Source organism: Dermacentor silvarum, chromosome 1 (genome assembly GCF_013339745.2).
Source record: "Dermacentor silvarum isolate Dsil-2018 chromosome 1, BIME_Dsil_1.4, whole genome shotgun sequence".
Classification (NCBI taxonomy): Eukaryota; Metazoa; Arthropoda; class Arachnida; order Ixodida; family Ixodidae; genus Dermacentor; species Dermacentor silvarum.
In genome coordinates, this window is record NC_051154.1 from 228,376,328 (window position 1) to 228,401,974 (window position 25,647).

A 25,647-nucleotide genomic window follows, 5' to 3' on the forward strand; every position below is an offset into this window, starting at 1 on the left:
ACGTAACCCATTAAATCAACCCAAACTTCACCGAATCTCTATTTTATGTATCAGGTTGTTGATAATTTACTTTAATTCGCATTTGTAGCGTTTGTCGTGAACACTGCTGTAAGCTGCTGAACTCTCCTGAACGCTCAGGGTAGGCGAACACTTACACTGAGTGTTCGCTGGAAGTTTGCATGGACGTTCTGTGCGTGCATATACTAGTGCTATTATTGTATTGTGTTTTGGACTTCTAATACAGTGCATGTATGTGGGGTGTGCCGACTCCGGTGTTAGATTTTTTTTCTTTTTTTTAGTAGCGTTAGCCTATTTGTATGTCGGCGGTATGGGCATCATGTTTTATCTTCAATATTTTGGTTTCCTTTTTTGGGGGGGATAGTGCTGAAGGGATAGCCAGCTTTCAGATAGCCTATGTGTGCAGTTAACAAACACCAAAAATCTACGAATCGGGAACATAGGGCCATAAAGGGTTTCAAATCGCAGCATGATGAATGCTATTTTGGGACGCATCCTTGTTTTTTTTTTTAATATTTGTGAAGGATCAGTTCAGAATAAACAGTTATCCTTTAGGCCATCCTTGCGTCACTCTGCATTTATACGCTAGCGTCATTATCCGTAATAATTAGACCAACACAATTTGTTTGACGCGCTTAAATTTCCCGCTTGTTTCGTCCTCATATCGCCCTGGTGACGCACCCTTATATAGGCTTGAAGAAAACCAACATTGACGTTTGGCGTTAAAAATAGAAGCATTTTGTCTCTCCGGTCACTATCCACGCAAGACGCCATGCTACTCATCAGGAGCGCCGTCATAGACAACAAATCCAGGGATGTAAAAGGCATCCTGGCGCTCGACCTAACAAAGGTCTTCGATACGGTCAGGCACGAACACATCCTCAACGAAATCTCCACTTTAGATCTCGGAGTAAATTTCCACAATTTTGTAAGATCGTTTTTGGATAACCGAACGGCCACCATAAACGTCGGACAAATCAGAAGCAGAAAGCACATGCTAGGTAACATCGGCACCCCACAAGGGTCAGTGCTTTCGCCGCTTCTTTTCAACATCGCAATGCACGATCTCGCAAACAAACTCTCGAAAGTTCCGGGGGTAGGGCACGCGATTTACGCGGACGACATCACCATTTGGTCCACGAGCGGCCCGCTAGGCACTCTGGAGCAGAACCTACAGCAAGCGCTGGACACCACGGAAGCTTTCCTTACAAACACGGGACTGAAGCTCTCCCCCAGCAAATCAGAGCTCCTCCTGTGCAAACAAAGCCCCAGGCAGAGACAGCCCCTTAGCTTCCTCCCCGTTCACCTACACACCAGGGACGGAGGAAACATCCCCAGGTGTAACACAATTAAGGTCCTGGGCATGGTCATTGGGGCTTACAGCAATGACAACGCGGAGGCACTAAAACGCATCACAAAGAGCACCCACAATTTTACCAGGGTCATATCACGGGTCGCTAGCAAAAGGGACGGACTGAAAGAGGACAACCTCATGAAAGCATTTCACGCTTTCCTCATCAGCCACGTAACTTACGCCGCTCCCTTCCTCAACTGGAAGAAGACGGAGCTGAACAAAATCGACACACTAATCAGAACAGGATTGAAAAAGGTCCTAAGCCTCCCTAGAAACACTAGCACGGAACGACTCCTCCAATTGGGGCTACACAACACGGCAACAGAACACCTTGAAGCACAGCGAAACGCCCAAATTAGTCGGCTCTCACTCACAAAGGCGGGCATCGAGATATTACTAGAAGCAGACATACAGCCCCTCTTCATGCCGCCAGAGAAGTCGCAACTATGCACAAATGCCAAGAGGTCAATAACCGTTGATGCAATCCCAAGAAACATACACCCGACCCACAACGAAGGGCGGAGAAAAGCGAGAGCGATGGCAATCCTTGGCAACATTAATCGTAACGAAACGCAAGTCCTCTTCGTTGACGCGGCCAGATATTGGAATCGAGGCGCATACGCGGTCTCTGTGGTGGACGCCCATGGATCACTCGTCAACGCAGCCACGGTGGTTACCAACTTCACTCACGAAGCAGAAGAAATGGCCATCGCGGTGGCCCTTCGAAGCTGCAAAGAAGCCTCCGTCATTTACTCGGACTCAAGAACCGCCATCAGAACCTTCTCGGCGGCCCTCGTCTCTAGGAAAGCAGCTACGGTGGTCAACAAAATCTTCCAAGAAACGGGAGGAGATAACCTCACGTCCCCACACATCACATGGTTCCCGGCCCACATGGGAAACATTTCCGGACCTCCTGACTGTAATCCGAACGAGCGGGCACACCAACTGGCGCGAGAACTCACATTCCGCGTCTGCGGTCCGCCCCCTCGCTTCAACCCAGCCTGGAGGGATTTAGACAACAAAGACCCGCTTGTATCATACCACGAGATCACTTCAATAATAGGTTAGCACGAAGAATTTTTCCTCCTCCTCACCAAAACCTCAAAAAAAGCACAGGCCGTCACTTACAGACAGTTGCAGACTAGGACGTACATCACACCAACAACACTAAGCAGGATCAATCCAGATTTTCCTACTGCATGCCCACACTGCGGCCACGAATACAACAACTTCGAACACATGCTCTGGCTGTGCCCTGCCAACGCGGGCACGGACTTTCCTGACCAGTCCTCCTGGGACTCAGCGCTCAGAAGTACAGAGCTCATCGCTCAGCTCAAGGCTGTCCAGAGGGCCCGGGCCGTCGCCGAAGGACTATGTCTACCGGCCCCGACCTGGGTGGAGCCACCGGATTGATTGGCGGGGCCTCCGGCCCCGCTTTAATTCTTTCTCCTCAGGACCTCAATAAAGTTCGTACTCACTCACTCACTCACTGTCTCTCCGTTTTTTTTTTTTTTTTTTGCGCATGGGAAAGCAGACAGGGAGCGCGATCCCGCTGCATGCCATTGATTTCTCGCGAGTGTGACCCACCGTGCGAGAACGCCGCGTGAATACGTGGGAACGGCTCTCGCTTCGACTTATATGCCACTGCGTTCCCTGTCGCCATAAACTCCGGAGACCTACGCTATATTTTGTGCTCCTTGTTCCAAGGATTAGTTGGTTCGGCCAAGCGTACAATCATAACGCAGGCGTTTTGATAGAGAGAGAGAGCGGAGGCTCTTTAATGAATCCTGGAGAGCTACGCCGTTCGGCACGCCTATAGCATGCTGCTCCAGATGGGAATGGTGACAAAATGAGATGGTACGCACGGTGCACGTCACAGACACCACGACGTACGCAAAACACACCACAACATGGAACATACAAACTAATTAAAGTATCTCGTCTGGAGCAATGTCCGTCAGAACGGTTAAAAGTGCCTTCGTTGCGCGGGACGCGCAGTCAGAGATTGTCCATGGACCAAGTATACGTGCCGCAGCTTGAGGCATGGTACAGTCATTGATGTACACCCGTGAGCAAAAGTATACGGACCACAGGGTCTCCGAAAAAGCTGAATTTCTTCGTAATTCACATGCGTAAACTGAAATTGACGAGTACACTGGAAAGTTCGCGATGCCAAGTTTGAGTTTGGACTGCAGTCCTCAATTTCAAGTTGCATTCGCAGGCAGTTGAAAAAATCGACTTTATCGCGGTATGCCTGGTCTGTATACTTTTGCTCACGGGTGTACATCCAGTGCGGTCATTCGGGCGGTTATTTCTAATGTGAACGACAGACAGGAACAATGTAGAATAAACTCCGCGTTGCCTGTTTTGGTGTTGTCCAGAAGAAAGAGGGACCGAACATTCGGGCCCCTCGGTTCCCTTTCTTCTCGTTAATGTGAATAGAGCGTAATAGGCCGTAAGTTGCACGCAGAGTGTACAGCCGGGATCTTATGCGTTTAGTTCTGACTTGTGCTCGCGCGAACTGGTGACCCGCTATTCCTTTCGTGGCCCGAGTGAGTAACTGCCCTTGTTTTCAACTTCACTAACGTGTTTTGAGGTTACATCGTACAAGTTTCGGCGCAATCGCGGCAGTTTAGAAAGCCAAAGCGGTGAGTATTTTTTTTTTTTTTTTTTGCGCAACCGGGAGAAAGGTTGCGAACTCCGATGTCGGATTCAAATCTATTCCCCCGCATTACCAAACAGCTAGAAAAGCAACAACTTCTCTCTGCTAACCAGCATTCTTTATGCGACTTGAACTTGGCGTCTCTTACTGCCCAGACGGCTCCGGGTGCCCTCGTTTTCTTTCCCTAATCTTTCCTACTGATGTCCCCTCTTTCGCTGTTGTTTCGTCTTCACAGGGACTGCCAGACGCCCACCCAGCCACCAACCCGCAACCCCCTCAACTCTCGGGGCCACATTTTCCGATTTCGATTTGTTCCGTTTTCATCGGTAAATGTTGATATATTTCTCACTGTCGTGTCATTGCTTTTCTTATAGTTTCTTGCTGTGGCTTGGAGCGCGCGTGCCAGCTCGAAAGTGCAGCTATGACGTCTGACGAGCGCATTGTTGTCATTTCTTTGACGCCTTTCCGTGTGTGTTCTATTTTCGCATCCCAGCAGGTCTTCCAAAGCGTTAAAATTTCAAGGTTGTGCCAGCAGTCATCGTTGGCTCACTCTTTTTTTTTTTTTTTTGGGGGGGGGGGGGGGGGGGCGGGAGGAGGTAGTGCAGACGAGTGTATAGTTCTCGTGTTTTCCTAACGCTGCCAAGTCTGATAAATTCAACGTGGTGCGTAGGGTCCCGTATATCTATACGTAATTCACGTCGCATGATTAGTAATGGTCGGAACCAGGGATGGAGCCAATGTTTCCAAATCAGAGAACTCGTCTTCGTGAGTGTCCCTCATCGAAAGGTTGACTCAGACATCTCTCTTGTAACATGTGAACATTTTAAACATCTCCACCTTCTTGTAAACCTCTGTCTTGCGGGGATGTCGCAAGGTTATGATAGTTGAGATATAGCAATAGGGGGGGTGGAGGTAACTACTGAGGTTGCCTTAGCCTTACAAATTAATTGCACGAAGTGATTTATGCTGAGAAACACGCCCAATTAATGTTTTCCCCTGTAACCTACAAGCGAAGCAATACTAGCGTGCATGATTTCCGCACTAACTGCACGCTGCAGACATTTTCAGAGTCCTGCATGCAGTACGCACCCAGAATGGCGAGGCCAAGGTTACAAAAAAATTTTGCGGTTTTACGTGCCGAAACCACGATATGATTATGAGGTACTCTCTGGTGGGGGACTCCGGATTAATTTTGAGCACCTCGGTTTCTTTGACGTGCACCCAATGCAAGGTACACGAGCTTCGTTTGCATTTCCCCCCATGGAAATGCTGCCACCGCGGCCAGGAATCGAACCCGCCACCTCGCACTTAGCAGCGCAGTGCCGTAGCCACCAAGCAACCACGGCGGATAATGATGCCTAAGGTCCTCCAGGTGGTCAGTCACTTAGTTAAGAACCTGTACCATATATAATCAAGATGACCCTGCGTTCGATCTCTGCTGATGCGCTCTCATTTATTTACTTACTTATTTATCGCACCCGCTGCGGTAGCCCAGTGACTAAGCAGGTCGCAGGTTCGATCGCGGCCGCATTTCCATGAAGGAGGAATGCAAAAAAAAAAAAAAAAAAAAAAAAAAAAAAACCACGTGTACGCAGAATTAGGTGCACGTTAAAGAACCTAGGTTGTCAAGGTTAACCTGGAGTACAAAACCCCATGGCGTGCCTCGTAATCACATCGTGTCGTTGGCACGTAAAACTCCATAATTTAATTTAGTTAATGCTTATTTATCGCAACGTTCGCCCCCCCCCCCCCCGCACACACACACGCACGCAGACGCGTGCTTGATGTTCAACGAATTTTGTTTCTTCTGCAACCATCGTGCTTAGTGGACAGAATGAAATTCAGCATCTGCAAATAATGCTGGCTAATGCAGCATGTCATGGAGTACTACCATGACAAGCTGTCACTGCCAAAGACACGGCCAGATCGGCTATCCAAATTATGAATTCCTGACGTTTGCGGAAAAGGTAGAGAAGAGTAAACAAGCAGAGAGAAAAAGAAAGAGAGAAGAAAGAAAGAAAGAAAGAAAGAAAGAGAGAGAGAGGCTGTTGACTAGATCTCAAATGACCGTCCATTGCTACAGCCAGAGAGGTGCCGTCAACCGCCACCCTTTCCCCAAGCTGCCTGCATATTTGCGTGCTTGCGTGCATACAGATATAGCACTGCACCCGCCTTGCTTTATTTTTTGGGGCGACGTCGCGAAGTTATGGAGTGCTGCGGCAAAAACAGGGAAGAGTAGTGACCGTTAGCGCTCACTTATTTAAAGCATTGCCGGGCAAGGAATTCAGGCCCTTGCGCCCACCCGGCCTATATTTCGTTTCAACCCTAATTGCATTGCCAATCTTCTCTTCTTTGTTTAGGGAGCTGCCTGAATAGTCATACTCCCACACTGTTGACGCCGCAGTACAGGACCTGGAAGCAAGTGAATCCAACGCGAGACGGGTTTACGTCCTGCTTTCCAGGCCTGTATTTTATTCTCCAGGACGTCTCTCACCTAATAGTTTACTGGGGTCACGGGTACCTTGGTGTTCACATTTTTCCCCATCATTTTATTATTATTTATTATATAATTTTTTCTACAAAATTAAGTTTTTAGTTGCTATAACTGCTCATTAAAAAATCCTATTCGGTATAAAGCCCACCACAGCTACGTTGGAGTGCGTATTTTCTCGCTGTTTATTTTATTCTATTTTCGTTTGAGAGATTGAACAAAAGCTTGTAGCCCAATTGAAATCTCATCATTCTGTAGAGACTTGTCCGGACTTGTCTCCGTCCGTCCTTTGGCGAAATCACCGAGGAGGATGCAATGTTAGCCTGTACTGCGCAAGCGCGGAACCTGCGCCCACTCGGCCTACGTCGTTTTGAGTTTCAGCCCTACGTGCTTTACTCGATGTAGCGATCACGCCTTACGCCCGAATCTTGCGGGTCCTCGACCTCAATCCCATCTGTGATAAAGTCCAACTTGCGGACCAGCTGGAAAAGACAGACGAAGCGTGCCTCGCCTGTCCTTTCTTTATTCTTTTTTTCTTAAGTATATTTCGCTGTGCTTTAAAAACCACGGGCTATGTTCACAAATATTTTCGTTAGCATGGGATAGGCGGGATGAACGGTACAGTGTTCACGTTGGAAGGTATCGCTCAATTCCTTTGACACATAGATACAACATGAGCTACTCTAAATTTACATCAGACATTCCACCACATTAACACAGGACCTCTTCCTTTGAGGAAGACGGATGCTTTGAGGAAAGAAAAAAAAAATCGCAACAACTTAACATGTCACACTCCACCATCACATACATGGCCCTAAGAATTTGTCTGCTGGATATAACACGGGGGCAGGTCGACATTAATATAGACAGGATATTTTGGATCCCCCCGCTTTTTTTTTTTTTTTTTTTTGTCTCTTGCAGGTTTAATAGGATGTCGTTGCTCGACACTACACATATTCCAGACGGACAGAAAAGAGTGAATGTCCATATTTCTCCTTTTTCTTTCTTGACCTTCGCAACTATATTGATGCAATCAGCGCGTTTGACCTCGTCGTTGAAAAAAGACTGATATTTTCCTGCAAAAGCGTACAAGCACAATCGTACAGAAAATAATGTTTTAGCCCCCTCAGAAATCCTTGGAAGTAAATTGCCGGGAGGATCTGTGGCTTCCTCGTTGTCAGGGAGAGTTAAGTCACACTCCAGTTCGGGTTCTTCCGACGTCAAGAAAATGGTTTTATTACTCGATGCGCTAGCTATCATATGAACCTCTACGCGTCTTTGACCCGCCTTTAATTGCCGCGAATACTAAGCAGTTTGCTTATCCCGCTGTATACGTGCTATGCACGTAGTAATTGCGTTATAAAAATTATACGGGAGAAACATAAACGTGCACGAGGAAATGGTCAAGTATAGAGAGCGAGGATGCGATTAAAATAACGACAGAAGCATGTGGCACAGTTAGCAAACGATGGAACAGCGTCTTACTCATCCCTCCGTCGTGCTGCCCTATTCCTCCCAAGGGCACAGGACTGAGCAATATTACTTCTTCCGTGGAATAGTCGTTGATGAGGCTTAGGAACACAGTACCAGCGCATAAATGCCTTTTGAATGTTTTCTTTATGTCATCAGCAAATACATCCTTCTGTTTTGGCTTCAGAATGGTAAAAAAAAAAAATGAAAATAAAAGTGAATTATTTTTGGATGTCGTAAAAGCAGTATTCTTTTTATCTGCTCTTCTTCACGATGAAGCGGCCAGAGATTACGATGAAATCTATATGTACAGTGGTACTATTCGTGACGGGTTTCCTCACCTGCGTAGCACGGGCGGTGTTCGAAATATTTTAACTGTCCCACTCCTCCAACCCTCCTACTTCTACCCCTTCTCCACTATGTTGAGTTTGTCATATTGTCTTACCGCCTTCGATAATAATACGTCTGACATCGCGATCGACTGGTATCTTTGGAACAGTTCTAGCGTCAGAACTTTATTTGTGAATAAGGGTCCACGTTAATACGCAAACGGCGTCTCCATAGAGCAGTAGTGCAGGTCTTAGTAAAATGTGAGAAAATCTGAGGTCGCGCAGACTTGCATGTATTCCTCCTTCTTTTAACCTTAAAATTTGTTCCTTCCTTCAATGGCAGCGAAAAAAGCGCCATTTCTGCTGAGAAGTCAACAGAAAACGCGCCGTTTATTTTTACTACTCCGCGGGCACACTCAGTCATTATAAAGAGATCCTGGCGAGAGCGCGACCGCACTCCGTGGCGCAAGTCACCCAATTGTGTTTCGGGAAAGAGGAGGAAACAAAAGATTTTCTTGGCGAATCGCCTCGGTATGCTGAAGCCACCTGCGCCGCTTTTGCGCACGAGCGTACCACATTTGATTCGCGCGCGAAAGCAAGTAACGAAGAAAAATGAAAAACCTTCTCGCGCTGCCAGGCGCGAAGAACACCCGCATCCGCGTATATCACTCACGTCTTTGGTTTTCTTCTTGGGCGCCGCGGTGTAGCGCCTGTAGTCCCTGGCATCCTTGAGGCAGTCGGGCTTCTCCATCTCCTCTCGGTCGTGCGTAGTCGCGGGAATTACAAATATCGTGCACTGGTACAGTCGGGAAGGTTAGCGTTGTTCCGGGAATGCCGTCCACCGAAAGAAACGCTTCCTCTCTGCAAGCGCGCTGGAGTTCGGCTCGGAACGTATGTCCAGGAGCTTCCAGAAAGCGGCGACGCGACTGAGACCAGAAGCAACTTCCCTCTTCTCTTTCTTTTTTACCCCCGTCTGTTCTTCTCTTTCTTTTCTCTCGCCTAACCTTTCGCGGGCTGCCCCTTTAGAAAGAGTCGGTTCTTAAAAAAAGACTCTTCGAAGGCTCTCTTCAATACACGCGCGCCGGCTTTTGCGCGTTCGCGAGGCTTCTTGGCTGTGCGCGGCCACTGCCGTCAATATTTCCCCACACGCGACAAGCGGCGATGGAAAAGAAACATGGAAAGGAAGGGAGAGAGGAGGTCCTGCCTGGTCCTTTTTTTAAAAGCGAGCCTCCACCGAGGCTCGACCCTGGGCTGTCCGCGAGGATACCGCGGCTGATGTACAGTAGCCAGATTTTCGTCCTCATGGTGGCTTGTTCAGCGACGAACTTTCCGGGCACCCCCCCCCCCCCCCCACACCACACACCACACACACACACATTTCAACCCCCGCCCCACCCCCCTGAAAACCCTGCGTGTGGCCCCGCGTGGCACTTCTCCCGCGCCCACTCCCCTTCAGACGCCGGTTGGATGTCTTCCGCAGCTTAATTTTGAAACGCTCTTGTTTGAGTCCCTTCCGGTTCGTCATTTAGTCGTCGTTTACCTCCCTCTCTTTCCTTGCCATGATTTTCTTTTGCCTTTATTCTGCATAAGCACCCTTGGAAAGCGACCAGCGGCGTACGTGTTCTGTTTTCTTGGAGACAGAGCTCATATAACGACGTGACCTGCGTCACGGAGGATGCTGCTGAACGTAAAAAAAAAAAAAAAAGGGGGGGGGGGGGGTTAGGAACACGGAAAAGACGCACTTCGCAAAATATTTTGTAGCGTGGCGAAGGTTCCGTTCATTTTCGAGAGAGACAGGGAGAGAGAGACAGAGAGATGCTGCGCTATGAAACAGCGCCTAAAAGAAGGGAAGAGTAACAGAACAGTCGCTTCGTGAAGCTTGTGATGGCGACATTATTAAAGAGCAGTATAAAAAACTGAAAGCTTGCTTTTTAAGCGAAAGACAAGTTCAAACAGATACTAAATCACCGCTGTCAGATATGGATGTGACACGGCAAAAAAGAAGAAGAAAAAGAAAGAAGCGTTTTGGAAACTTTGCGCGCAGATATCATAGTGAAACTCGCAGTCTACATGTTAAAGTTGACGCTTTAGAGATGACCACCACCGTCATCTTCACTGTGACTACTACTTGCTGATCTGAGCATGGAACTATGGCTGGATCAGTGGAACTTCTCAAATAAGAATAGATTAAATAAAAGGAAAAACGAATGGAAAAAGAAACCAACGAAGTTCAAGGAATTATGACACAAACAAAGAAATGCTGTGGAGAAAAAACTCGGGACACCAGAAGTCTTGGAGAGCTGTCAACATTGCTGCATAACCCGAATCTGGCTTCGAAGACAGCAATTTTACCCAAACAAACAAATAAAAAAAAATCATCTGGGTGAAAAGAGGCACGAGGAAGACGGTATTTAAAAATAAAGGTTAGGAGGGAAAAAAAAGGAAAAAAAAAGGAGGTACCATCGAGCCAGGCATAGGAGCCCGTGCCGTTTAAAATTAGAAAATGGCTGAGTGGCGTCCTTCTAACACGCTGTCCGCTCTTCGCCCAGGCACCCGTTTATCGAGAGCACGCCCGTACAGGCTGCTTGCTGTGACGTCTAGACTGGCCTCGCCGTCTCGGGAGAACACTTTGGTGTATTAGTTTAATGCGCTTGTTTTCTTTCTTTCTCTCTCTGCTTCTTTTTTTAAAAGTTTCTTCGTGACCCTGCTTCGAGGCTTTGATCTCGGCAGCGCCTACTGCTGCTATAGTTGTTCGTGGTGGGTGGCGACAAAGTATGCGAACGTAGGAAAGACAGGGAGCGCCTGTTAACCGTGACGCTTTCACGCGCATTACTCTACTTTGTTGCCTTTGGGCTGCGTCAGCCGGTGACACTTCGGTCCTGTGCGTTTGCTTTCTAGCGTGAGGCCATAGCGCAAAGTACACCGCTCGAAAGTCGCTTTCCGAGCGCTACAGTGTCCACGAGCACTCTGTTACCGAAACAAAATATGCTAAAGGTTGTTAAGGCCCGAGAAACGCTCCACATGCCACTGCGCAAGGTCGTTCGTTGTCTTGACAGCTAGCGGCTCTATCTTGGACGGGTGTTGTGTAGTAGGTTACGTGGGAGGTTACGCCGTGCCTTTTGGTAGAAAGCCTTATTTATTTTAACTTTTTTTTAGCAGGCCTGCACGCGAAAACAGCGACGGGGATTCGAATGTGTCAACACGTTTGAAGAAGCAGCTTGTCAAGACACAAGCGCTTGTGAAAGTTGACTTCTCCGCACTAAGTGTGTTTGTCAGGAAAAGCTCGCTTCTGTAACTGCCTTCGTCATGCAGGTGCTAGCTGTAGTTTAATGGAAGCGATTGAGCGTGCGTGGCAGAATACCGTTACCACGGCAGCGGTAAGTATAATCGTAAAAAAGTGAATAGCTATTCAAATAAGTAAGCAAGAAATCAGTCGACGTCGTACCTGGTCCCGTCCAATTCTGAGACTGGCCGCTCACCCGATTTCGCCAACCGGGCAACGTCTACTTGCATGTTCCAAGCAACGATTAAGATTGAAAAAAAATATAATGCTTAGTGGTTCAGCATTTTGTCGCCGTCGTTGTCATCATCTCAGCGCTGGTGTGCAGGGCACGCCAGCCGTGCTGAAAGCTGATGATGATCGGATCTTCGATTAGTCACGTGACAAATAGGGCGCATCCAGGCATGGAAGGTGGACGAACATTTGCATAGAGCTGCGGCAAGTGTGAAGGTAGCTATGGTTAAGTGGAGCATCAGATGAAGATGTTAGAAGCACTTGCTTTCTGTTTCTCCATGTTACTTTTAAAGGTGCTAAGGTGCTATGAGCTATATACATTTTGGAAATAAAAATTAAAAATTTCCGCCTCCATTCCACCCTATGAAAGTGCATGTGCAGCGAAGCTGTTGCCGACGTTACACGAGCGCCACAACCACAACGTGTCGCACCGTCGAGATCAATGCAGCGTCCACGACCTCGTACGCGCCCTTTCCGTTGGTGCTTCGACGCCGCAGTGCACGTTTGCGGCGTCCATACGCTTGCGCGTAACCCGCGTTCACGAAGTGAACGTCATTGTAATTTTTGAACAGTCTTGCCCTGATGTCGATTACGGTCGCAGCGCATTCTGCGCGACCGATGCAACGGACAGAGCGCCCATTCATCAAGGACAGATACATCGTGTGCACACACGTTCGTCACGCGCGCACGCCGGTGTGCCGGAGTGCAGCGTATATCCTCATTCTAGTAGATCCTCCGCCTGGCGCAAGTGCGTTATTGAAATAATTCAATTTCTCAAAGTAAAGTGCCTCACAAAATTTGTAAAGTACGACTTACACACAACCTGCAGACATGATGGCATCGGATTGTAATTTGAACATACGATCGAGAAAACAATTCTGTTACGCGGAAACTCAGAAATACACTAGCTCTGGAGACGAAATTTTTTCTTTGTCGACACGACGGTGTACACGCACGGACGCAGAAAATTTGCCGGGGAAGCCATATACACCTTTGCTGCAAAATAAATGCACTGAAGGTCAAGACTGGAAAAAAAGGAAACAGTGAAGGGCACCTGATCACGAGGTCTGAAGGTTGTCGGAAGTATAAGGAGCGAATGTTGAGTGCACAGAAATCGAACCGATGGTCGTTCAAGATGAACTTATGCAGTCCGAGTCGCGTCGAATGTTATCGAAGGCATTGGATGAAGTGAAGCTGCAGGGCACATGGTTTGAAATACGCCGCTGATTATCTCCTGTAGATTCTATCACGCAATAGCGCAAATAAAGATGTTTTTTTTTATTGGAAATATTTCTCACAAAGCTCTTTCAAATGCAGGTAACTTCACAAATATAGTGTCATGCGACACGAATCCGAAAGTCGCAGCTATAGCTTGTGCATCTGTAGCCTGTGCAACTCTGGATTTTTTCTATTTCCCTTCTTTCGTTTCATATCGCATTTCAGCATCATCTCCTCATCTTCTATCATTTTTATATTTCTCTCACTTCAGCGCAATGAAGCTGCTCAGCAAGCTGCAATGCTAGGCCTCAAGAGAGAGCCCAGACACCCCTGATGATCGGAGAGCCCGAGGTTAGTATGCGAAACGATATGCCGGTTAGCCGCGCCCATCTTAGTCTATATAGTGCGAGGAGAATGGGGCACTATAATAGTAAATATGCTGAACGAAGCTTGTGGCACGTGACGCGTTTGTTTCGACACCGTCACAACCAAATTACGGTAGCGCGTTGCGCCATTGACAATCAAAACCAAAACTAAGTTTTGTATTACACTTTCTTTGAAACGCTTCAGCCAGATAATCTGACATCTTCTCATCCTGTGCAATATCTTAGGCGATGAACTGTGCCTCTCTTAAATTGGACGAGCCCACTGCTATTGGCAAAGTGGTAGGCGCTGTGCTGTATGAGTGTAAATGAGCATGCGCGAGTGAGACTATCGCACAATATAAGCTAGCAGCAGATTGGATGCCGTCAAACTGATATTCGTGATAAAAAAATAAAATGGCTTGTTGCATGCCCGGTTGCGCAGAAGGAGACGAAGACGATTCGGTTGCTTAGATGGCGCTTGAAATCGAACTTTATTCTTTTTCAGTTTACTCAACACGTATCTCTGCTGATAAGGCTCTAACGTGGCATGTAACAGCAGCAGCAGCAGCAACAACAACAACAAGGCTCTACCTGTGCATACGTCTAATTGTTTTGACGCAGGGAAAGAAGAAAATGTGCACTGGAACATAAATGCAGTTTCAGTGCTGTCGCTAGGCGAACGCACATGTCTGGCGAAATGTGTACCACGTAAGCCATCATACGCTTGTGTCAGAAAGCCCACGCATGCATACTGTACATTTCTAAACGGAATTTGGGAAAAGACGCCGAGGTGGCCCCCGAACTCTTCTTCCAGGCCAGCATCACAGCTAATTCAGTCGATTCAGAGGCTGAAAATCGTCTTGTGTTATGGACGATTCTTCCCCGCGGCTCATTTGAGCTGTGGAAGTGTCCGTGATCGTGTACATGAAGTTTAAAACAGAGTTTGATACGGGTGTCACGCGGTGAACTTTCGATTCACCGCGTGACACCGTTCGGAATCAAATTTCTCAATCGCGATTGGCTCTTTTGCGCAAGCGTTGGAAGGGAGCCCATTGCGGTTGTGAAATTTGACCCCGATCCTTGTTGATCGCGATCGGAAAGGATCTCGTGACTAGGGTATTAGACGGCTAATATTATTATTATTATTATTTGGCATGAAAAGATATATACACTTGAAAGAGAGGAAAGAAAAAGTAAGGAGCAGGCTGGCAACTGCCACCGAAAAGGACCTCAACGCCATGGAGCCTGCTCTTTAGGAAGGAGGGAACAGAAACATTGAAATGGAAGATAAGAAGACGGGAAGGAAAGAGGAAACAAAGAAGAAATCTCACAGAATAACGCAATACAATTAAAAAAAATAGAGCACGGCCACTCACTGTAGGTCGCACTACTAAAGGAATGTTAAAAGAAATGGAAGGAATAAAAAAAAAACAGACATACAAACGGGAAGCGAAGTCAATTTCTTCTAGAATACGAAGGAGGGCGCGATAAGCTCCGCACAACTAGAGTTACTGTACATGGCTGCAAAAGGGAGCCATACGCTACATTTGGTAGCATATACAGTAACTCTACGCACACCCACTGGGGTACAGACATTCGTCTAGTGTCGGACACCGCAGGCCAAGGAGATGATAAGTCCTTCAGTATGCGACGTGCGCTGCGCAGTGAAATCGGGAGATTCCCAATATATGGTGCTGAAGTGTCTCGCAGCAACCGCAAGCCGCACACGACGTATGTCCACGCGTCTTTGCCGGTGCACACGCTCAGGTACGGGAAAGCTGCTGACCCCCAGCATGATTAGCAGGTGAGTTTTCAAGGCATATCGAGTTGAAGCAAATTTTGAGGATGGCACCGGTTTCGGGATGTATGTGCGCCATCAAACTTGCGGTAAAACATTCCGACAGAAACCATCTTAGGATGACTGTCCACGTTAACGCGATTAGCATTGAAGCAAGGTAGCTACACACCGTGATGCCACCGCCGAAGCGCGTCATGTAAGAGGCGCGTACTGCAGCCGGGCGTTACATATCCAGTGGCACACAACATGTGACCCAAGTTGGCGCGAAAGAGCTTTGTTGAGGAGCGGCACATACTTAGAGTGACCGACCGACCGACCGACCGACCGACATATTGCCTCGAGTGAGCTTTGGAATTCGATGACTAATATCTCAAATTAGGTGCAATTTTCAAGATTAAAAAAGGATGGGTAAGCATTAAAATGTTTTTTTCCCTTTGAAGAACGGCGCATACCCGTTGCCACATATCCAGTGACCCAAGTTGGCATCAGTGAGATTCATTGAACAGCGGAACATACCCAGTGCCACATACCCAGAGTTGTTTCCAACGGTTGGTTCGAACCCCGTTCCGTCAGCACAGCAGCCCGATTCACTACCCACTCGACCATGCATGGGCCACCCAGAGATCCAGGTTGGCGGGAAAACGGTTAGAGACAGATACGCAGCCCTTGGAAAGTGCGTGCAGTATACCCTAAACATGACAATCGCTTTAAGAGTGCGCGAGAATGCATCGATCCGACCGCTTTCAGTGCCGAGTCTATTATAGCGGAGACCAGTCAACAGTGTTCAGGACCGTTGCTGATTTCCATCTTCACAACGACGGAGCTTCACGACAACCGTGTGCGTGCGTGTGCGTTTGTGTGTGCGTGTGAGTGCGCGCATGCGTGTTTTTGCGGGGAAAGCAGCACTGTTCTGGTTTCCTCTGAGCGCACAAGAAACTGGTTAGCGGTTCAGCGGTTGCGTGGTGACGCGACGGCCAGTTTCCGTGACGGTTGCCGTTAAGCGGTGGCGCCACTTTCCGCGCCGTTGTTCCGCTCAGCTCCAGAGCGGTGACGACGGCCGCCCCTTCTATTTCGAACGCGTCAGCCTGGCAGCCGGGGACGAGAGCGCGCCGGGCGCCGCTGTCAGGCCATGGCCCCCGCTCCTCCTCCCCGGCTGCGTCCTTGCCGCGAGTGGTGCCCTTCATGCGCGGTCCGCCCGAGTCAACAGCTGTCGGCGACAGCGCAGCATGCTAAACGGCTCGTGACGCAATATTTCCCACGGGAGACTATGTTAGTCCTTTTTTTCCCTGCAGCGGTTACATCAGATGGCAGCACAGGCACTATCGTTCGTTCGTACAGAGGCTGGACACATTTACAGCGGACTGTCGGAAACGTCAAGTTAAAGGGACACTAAAGAAAAACAATACACCAATGTAGACTGATAAAGTATTATCTCAGAACTAATGTTGTTCATTTCGCCGAATAGGTGGGTTATTATAAGAGAAAGTCAAGATCCAACTAGAATTTTTCTTTCATTCCGCGCCGATACACCAGGGTCGGTATACGTCAGTGTAACGTCATGAATTTCAAAGTGTTTTTTTCGTATTTGGGCCAGGGTAGCTTAATAAAGGTTGTTGAAACTTGCAAAGTTCAGTCGTTGACTCTTTTAGAATACAGTGCTGTCAACCTTTGCCTTTAAAACATGAACCAGGCCCGAGCAGACGACGTCAAAAGTAATGACGTCACGACTATATGGTGCGGGAACTTAAGGGTGGCGTCGGGCCATCCGTCTTTCGTTTCTGCGTCCTTTCTGGACGCAAAAACATGCCGTGAAAGACCTATTTCATCCTGCCTCTTCACCAATCCTCTAGCGTCCTTGTGCTTATTACTTTCTTTTGCATATTAGTCTCCTTGTGTTGACATTTAAGTCCTATTGCTTCTTGGATCACTGAACTCACCTCGTACACTTAGGGTTGGAGGTAATTATACTTTAATTAAATGTATTTCATTGTTTCCTTGCTTGTGTATGGAATGAGCAATATCATTGACATTCTCAAATTTTCGACTGTATCATATAGTCCTTGGGAATCCAGCCCTCGCCTCAATACCCTATTGGAAAACCCAGTATCCAGTGCCCAGTGCCATGCCTGATTATGGGCCCAGTGTCGCGCGCTGGATACTGGGACGCTGGCAAGGCACGGCATACTGGGAGGCGCTCGGCGCGGGGTACTGGTGCGAAATCCAGCTCTAGAGCGAGAAATACGTGGTGCCTGGCTACTTTATATATTTTTTCGAATACGGAAAGAAACAGAGAAAGTTGTAATGCAATAAAAAAAGAAGAAAAAAAGTAAAACAAAAGAAACTTCGCCAGGATTCGAACCTTCGCCCTAGAGATCCGAATCGCAGTATCTTAACACTAGGCCATACCGATCCACGGTTACCTCTTCATATTTTGACATGTAAACGCGAAGACACATGTGTAGCTTTGCGCAGGCGTCTCGCACAGACATGGTAGACGCGATATCGCCTTCAACTAAAACTTACGCCTCTATTAGAACGAAAAAGTTGTTGTCCGTATTGCATAGTATGCCTGGAAGTGCTGCAACACTGATTTGCTTTTGCGATTGGTATATTAAAACGAAAAAAGCCTTAAATGAACCGCCGACCCGGAATGTTGTACGGACCGTTACTGCTAATTTTTACAGCCGTTTCTTATTCTTCGCGCCAAGGTAATGCAACATTTCCAAAGCTCGACAATGCTTTTCAATCGACACGTATGTTTAGGCACATATCTCCGTAAGAGAAACGGTCGGTTAATGCGGCTGACAGCCTTCGGCGACAGCACATATAGGTATGTTTATAACGTCATATCGGTGCTCATCGCTTGTTATGCTGACACTGTACGCACGAAAGAATGGTCTGTTTAAAAACACCGATGGGAAAGGTGAACTACAGAGTGATTTATCCTCGTTAGACTTGTTGATTCCTCAGCCCAGACGGGCCGATAGAGTGTAGACAAACTCGGCAGGCACGTACGGTAGGCTTAACCTTCGGTTGAAGCGAATGATCTCGGTGTGGGTACCGGGCGGATGCGAAAATGTTTGTATATGAGATTGAGAACCTTATAACTATTATTTTTAGTACAGCAGGGAAAGTGGAAGCGCACGAATCATCGCAGCTTTGTTGTCGGTGCGATAATATCAATCAGCGGCAGGCTTTCTGAGGTCCGTTCGAACGCGGCTGAACGGCTGCTCGGTTTCGTGTCGACTGTACAACACTGTGACAACTCGCAGTCATCCATTGCGTACAAACTACTAGAAAACGAGGCGTTATCTGCGTTTGCGTAATTTCGTTCACGAATACAGCTATCCGCACAGTCAAAAGGGAAATGTACAAAGCGAAAGTGATCTCAAGTGTAGAATATGCATGGGCTAGCATCACGCACCTTTATTCCAAGCTGCAGCACCGCCGACACGAAATAGGCATTTATGATCCCAACTTATAGCGCTATATTTAGGACAAGAGTTTTTTTTTTTTGGACAGGAGATGCCCATAAAATTGTATCAAGCATTTAATATTCAACAGCGCCTATACTCCGGCAGTGCGGCACAAACGAAACCAGCGCAGTCTCCAGTACGAGCCAGGGAATTCCAGCGCGTGTACAGCGCACACCAGTGCGCCCCAGCGTCATAGCAGCGAAACCAGCGTCTCGTCCAGTGTGACCCAGCACTTCTCCAGCGATCTCACCAGTGTCGGAGTGACTTCCAGTGACTCCCAGCGTGCGCCAGCGTCCACAGTGCCACCCAGTGGTTCTTTATTCTATGACCCAGTGTCAAAAAACGCGCTGTTTTCACATTGGAAGGCACCGCAAGACGCTGGTTTTTGCAACAGGGTATGCTCACAATAAAATTTCTCTTCTAAAGATTTTTCATCTAAATACGTCCTGTAGAGATCTAATACACGTTTAGGAGACAATGCCAGTCAGCACTAGCTATATAGAGATCGGCCAGAAGAAATTATCAATGAAATTCAATGACGTGGTGGAGGACTTCGGAAGGCCAGTTTTCGCTTTCATCAGATAGTAGAATTGTTCCTTTATAGCGGCGCTTTCCGCTCCCATGGTACAGTAGGTCACACTTTAGCGTAACAGAATGGGATATTGGACAGCCGAAATGGTTATAGGCAAGTGGTAAAAAAGTATAACATATTAAAAAATCCGCGCGTCCCAATCTATATACTCAGCGCACTTAATGTAAACGGTAATCACCTGTCGCACCTGTTTTCCAGTGAGTGGCGCCTTTGAAGCAAAGAAATAGCTATATATTTTTTATTATTATTTACATTCGATATATGCAGTAGCATCATATCCAGCTGCAATGTTCCTACTCTGCTACGGGAGCATTTATCTTTTAATACAGCGCAGGTGGGGTTACCTGTATTTCACTAAATCAGATATGTTCTGCGATGTTCTTATGAGCAGATAGCTCTCATGAACAGAACACCCTGTAGCTGTTAAACAAACAAATAAAAGAGAGAGAGAGAGAGAGATTTTACAAATGGCCGCGAACGCCTAATTAGCGCAATGGTAAGCGTACAAGAGGAGGTCAACGAGCACAGTAAAGACATTTAATGATTAATTTGTCGGCGTCCAAAGTGCTCGGAAGCTCTAAGTCAGCTTTTCGGGGTCAGAAAACAAACCTCGGGTTGAAGAGAATGAGAGGGGGTGTTTTACACACGGGCGCCGAGTGTAAAGGACAGCATGCATTACATATCATGAGCTTTTTTGGTGCAATTACGGCCGTCGGTATACCTTTCTTTTTTATTTGTAGAGATTGCTGCCAAGGAAGATTTTGGGATAGAAAGATACAGTTCGCAAGTGTCAGACTTATCTACAACAAGTACAACAACAACGACGACGTGAAAATTACAAAATAGATAATTATTTCATACAGTCCTTCCTAAGGCTCTGTTGATGCAATCGACCTGGCAGTACGGCTGTAGTATTTTTCACTGGCAGCAAGCACGCTTGAGATGATGTGTCTTTATTTGATCTTTTAGTAACACTCTCACACGGAAGGTTAGCTAAAGTTAGAAGCTGCTTGGGGGATGTGCTAGGAAATATTACAATTCATAATGTATTTACACACAGCTGCCATTGCTTGTTTGGCAGGGCATCATTGCGCGTTTCAGTTGAGCATTTGGAGTCAGTGACTACGCGCAAAACTGGTGCTTAATTCACTGAGATTTTGTTCACAAGGACAGTACGTCAGTGATCTGCCGTCTTATGTTCACTGTCGCGATTTGCCGAAACCTTTTCTTGAGAATCGCCCTAGCGCACGAGCAGTTTTGTGAATACGGGCCATATTTTTTGTACGCCCGTAGTCAGAACGCTCCGTTGTCGATCGGCCGAGGAAATCGAAGCGGTACAAAACAATGGCACTGTCGTGCTAGAGCGACTGCGCCTGTGCAAGTGGCACTGAGGACATCTGGTCATGTCAGTTTATACTATTCATTATATACAAAATGTATTACTGCTACATCTTAAAGTAACTACAGTTGTTTTAGCTCGCCATCGCTGTTTTTGTTTCACCGCAGTAGCAGTTCAAACGCGTTGATGTATGTATGTATGTATGTATGTATGTATGTATGTATGTATGTATGTATGTATGTATGTATGTATGTATGTATGTATGTATGTATGTATGTATGTATGTATGTATGTATGTATGTATGTATGTATGTATGTATGTATGTATGTATGTATGTATGTATGTATGTATGTATGTATGTATGTATGTATGCATGCATGCATGTATGTATGTATGTATGTATGTATGTATGTATGTATGTATGTATGTATGTATGTATGTATGTATGTATGTATGTATGTATGTATGTATGTATGTATGTATGTATGTATGTATGTATGTATGTATGTATGTATGTATGTATGTATGTATGTATGTATGTATGTATGTCGCGTTCATAACCTTTAGCAATGTGTGACTTTGCTACGTTACACTAGTGTAAATGGCAAAGCTCGCTTTACAGGAAAAAAACAATTGGAAGGTAATTTGATTTATTTAAGTTTCTGCATAAAAGAAGCAATTCAGCCTTAGAGAGAGGTATATATATATATATATATATATATATATATATATATATATATATATATAACGACAACACTGATGGTAGAGTGGGCAAAGAACAAGATATTGACACGCGTACTCGTTTATCCTTTTTCCGGGGCCCGCTTCTGATCCGCTTAACTTATTATCACTCAACGCAAGACGGCGCCTGCATGCAGCGGAACTTTCTCGATTGTTATCGTTGATTCCATCTGTTGTCTATGTTGTCGCCGAACCTTGGATATCCAGATTGTATGCACAACGCGAATAGTGTCGTACTTTCTGGAAGGTACGCGAGCACCAGCGATTACGCTGGAACCTTCGACGAGTCATGTATAGGTAACCGACGCGCTTGACCCACTGATCAGATTTCGACGATGGATGAATGTGATCGTCACTATCATTCTGCCCCAGTGTAACTTGTTTTTGCGGGAACAGGTTCGCGCAATAAAGAATGAGCTTTGTGACTCACCGTTGTGCTATGGTCTAATTCTTCATCGTAACGGCAATGTGACAATATATAAAAAGTCGTAAAGGAGGCTATAGATAGGGCGAACTGTTGATGCTCAAACAAGGTCGCGGCTTGTCGTTTCACCCATGTAAAGCTATAATAAAACTAAGATAATATAGATCATAATATCACAAACATGCAGATGCCTTTAAACCGCAACAGCATGGAACGTAGTCCCGACTTAGAGACGGGGCGGTGCCGTTGCGGGTTTTCGACACCGCGTGGGGCAGTTGAAGACCACGAGTCGTCGGGTGGAAAATCACCGCAATGATAATATCATGTGTTCTGCTACCCGGACACCTGAACTGTCTCTCGCATTCTTGCCGCTTGGAGTAAGAAATGCACGCAAGACCATTCCCTCCCGATTACAGCGGGAACATTTTGCAGATAAAAGTGGACGCGCTGACGTCGTGACGGCAATATACGGTTAAAAGCAATGCACACAGGTAGCCTTATATTTCATATTAGAACGCACTGCTTATGTTTAACGTATTGCCGTGCTTAAACCAAAGCATGAAGGAAAAAAAGTACGATATGCTCATTTGGTAGGTCACAATTGCTTTTACAACTAAAACGAATACGAACCACATCACACCTCATCACGGCTGCGATCTACCGCGTTAGTGAACGCCAGCAGCTGGGTTAAGCATGGCTGCGTTCTCAAAAGAGAGACAGAAAAAAAATGAAAGGCAGGAATGGTAAACAGGTTGCACTTGATATATGCTAGCGTATACGCTAGGGGAGAGGGAATTAAGCGGGAAGAAAAGCAAAGACATTTCAGCGTGGCACACTCTGCAAAGCACTGCTGTATCGGCCACCAGAGCATTACAATAAATAAATCTGTACATTAATGACGCATAACAGCATATAGTCGTGAACAGCAAATAACTCTTGAGAGAGCAGGGCCCGCATTTTCTCACGTTCACATTTCATTTTTTATCTTTTCTTTTTCTTATCATCCACTGCGTCGAGTTGCCGATCCAATGCCGACAATAGCGGCTGTGCCGCGTTGTGCGAACCAGAGATTCAATGCAAGTATAATGCAAGATGAAAAAAAAAGTAATAATTTCACAGTACATCTTCAGCTCAACATTTTTCTCCATTTTCAGAATTGTGGTGAGCTTATCCTGCTCGATAGAGAGACATGTTTGCGAACGCGTAGTATACATGTGCCGCCGTTCTGTAGTATTACAAGCCTCACTATGCTTCGGTGCAGCGAACTCTAGTTTCTAGAGCAGTGTACGGATTTTATGAGACTGTGGCAGCGAAAATGAACAGCATGCAGAGCAGCGCGAAGTCGCTGTAATGCAACGCGCGCATAGGGGGAAAAAAAAAGCATGGTCATGAGATACTTCGCGGACCATTGCTTTCCCCAGCGTTTTATTCCAATTTTCAGCGTACTAGGAAAAAACGAAAAGAGACGCATATTTTCGAGTTGCCGCTTTATTGCTCTTTGTAACGTCGCTGATACAAGGTGCTTTTTCAAAAAAATATCTTAAGGAAGGAGATTTCTGAAGCGATGTCGCTTGAGGTGCAAGATACACACACAAGAATTCGCAAATTAGTTTGAGTATATAAGGTCTCCTTAACTCGGTGTCCCTACTATACTTAGCCCGCTCGCGTAACATGATAACTGGAGTAGCTGTAGTGCAGCGCAAGAACTGGAGGGAGCTTCTGGAATGAAAAATGAAAACTAATCGCGATGGCTATGAAAAAAATTGATAGAAAATGATGCGCGCAAGTTAAGCATATTCTGCAACGTAGAGTACTGTTTCTGAGCATGCGTGAAATAAAAAGAAAGGGAGTATCCTGAGGTCTCCCAGGCTGCCACTATGCATGGAGTTAAGTGGAAAAAGAAAAGAAAAGAAAAAAGAAAGAAAGAAAAGTCGCAGTTTCGCCTGAAAGGCAAAGCATCAATTGCGATACCAAATTAGTAGAGGGCTATACGGAGTAAGGATAGTAGATTTATCGGCTGCATAAACTTGGACACATTGGCAATTAATAACTGAATTAAGAAGCACGGTGTCAGCGCGCACAATCAAACATAAATAGATCACATTCGACGACCGCAGACAACCACTGTCAAAACGCTGGCTTGAACAAGCGCGGCGGCAGCAGCGAGTGAAGGTTCGTGCGGTCTATCGCTTCAACGGAAACTGAGCGGCGAAAGCACAGCGCATACAAAGGTAAGAGCCGAGTGGAGATCGCTTTCAAGATAACGCTGCGCGCGACAGCTCGCAGCAGCGCAAAGCACAAGAGCGCAGTTGCTGGTAATGTAGAAGCCGCACCCCCTCCCTCACGCGCGGCTTTCCCACTTTCCACCATCCCCTTGCGCCGCGTCGCTAAATGCGCAGTTGGTTACGAAGCACCACGGCATCCCCCCCCCCCCCCCCTCCCTCGATTCCATCCCCCCACTGATTTTCGCGCGACGGAGACGTCGCGTTTGGTCTCCGCCATGTCCTTCGCTCTCCGTGAAAGCGCGGGTTCCTCGCACATTCAGCATACGGCACGCGGCGATGGTTTTATCACCATTGGACTTTATGGACGGAACCTCATGGCGACGACGACGGCGACACCGACAGCAGAAATCCGCTTGGAGTGTCCATATAATTGCTATCGCAATAAAAGGGTTAAAAGGAGCAGCGGACCTATGCGCCCTTAACCTGATGCGTAGCCTCTGAAAAACGTGTCATCTGGGCAACCAGTCGGGACACGATTAAAATGAAATTCTGGAATTTTACGTGCCAAAACCAGGATTTGATTACGAGGCACTCCGTAGTACGTGGGTGACTCCGGATTAATTTTGACCACCTGGGTTTCTTTACCGTGCACCCAATGAATGCATGGTGCACGGGAGTTTTGTATTACGCTCCCATCGAAATGCGGCCGCCGCGGCCGGGATTCGATCCCGGGCCCTCGGGCTTAGCAGCGCAACGCCAAAGCCACCACGCCATCATGGCGGGTGTCGGGGCAGATTGACATCTCTGTGAGAATCATACGTTGTACGTTAATACGTAACGCGACGTTCTCATGTGGGAACATTGCCAGAGGGCTTCCACTGTATTTGGTACTCGGAGGAATTGAAAGCCGAAAAGACAAAAAAAAAATATAGAAGAACAAATCGAACAAACTGAACATGAAGCTTGCTCTTCAATTAGAAGCTTAGTGAGTTATTGAACGCACTAATACATAGACGAATACATGCAAGGTTGCCGCGTGACTGGCCGCTCGAGGCACTTTGCGTGTATTCGAGGGCATCTTTCACGGTCGGAAAAACACTTTTATGTAGCACGCATTGAGCAACAGAAAGGTGTATCGGGAGTTTTTCATGTTGCTCTACAATTTTCTCATGACACTCTTCAGCTAATTATAATAATTCAGATGTTGATTAATTAATTAAGACTAATTATGGAATTAGGCGGAATGCAAAAATAATCTGAGTATCTCCAAGCGACCTCAAACAACGCTACCTTGGTTCTGTCCAGCTACGTGGCATTTGCATATTTTTAAAGTTTGGCCGAGGTTAAGGGAAACACGCTGTAAATCGGATCCACTGCGGAATACGCCACAGTTGGTCCGACATATGAAGCATAGGTGATAATCTTTGGAGTGTCCATATAATTGCTATCGCAATAAAAGGTTTAAAAGGGGTAGCGGAATATATACCTATGCGTCCTTAACCTGACGCGGTGAGAACACTGCCCTTGAGTGTTTCACTGTGTATTTGAGCATTATCCCGCTTGCTACTCCTCAAACCTACACCCTTAAAAAATGCAATGTGAAGCAAAAAAGGAATTCACGAAGGTACCA

The 25,647-nt window shown here is 46.7% G+C and overlaps 1 protein-coding gene across 1 annotated transcript in view; it reads right to left on the bottom strand.

Moving 5' to 3' along the window:
• LOC119436867 (uncharacterized) overlaps positions 1 to 9,496 on the bottom strand; it is a 72,826-nt gene extending 63,330 nt beyond the window's left edge. Inside the window, exon 1 of the mRNA XM_049660054.1 lies at positions 8,998 to 9,496. Within this exon, the coding sequence (XP_049516011.1) occupies positions 8,998 to 9,075 (78 nt within the window). The 5' untranslated portion in view covers positions 9,076 to 9,496. The remainder of the gene's footprint in view (positions 1 to 8,997) is intronic.
• Between the last annotated feature and the right edge of the window lie 16,151 nt (positions 9,497 to 25,647).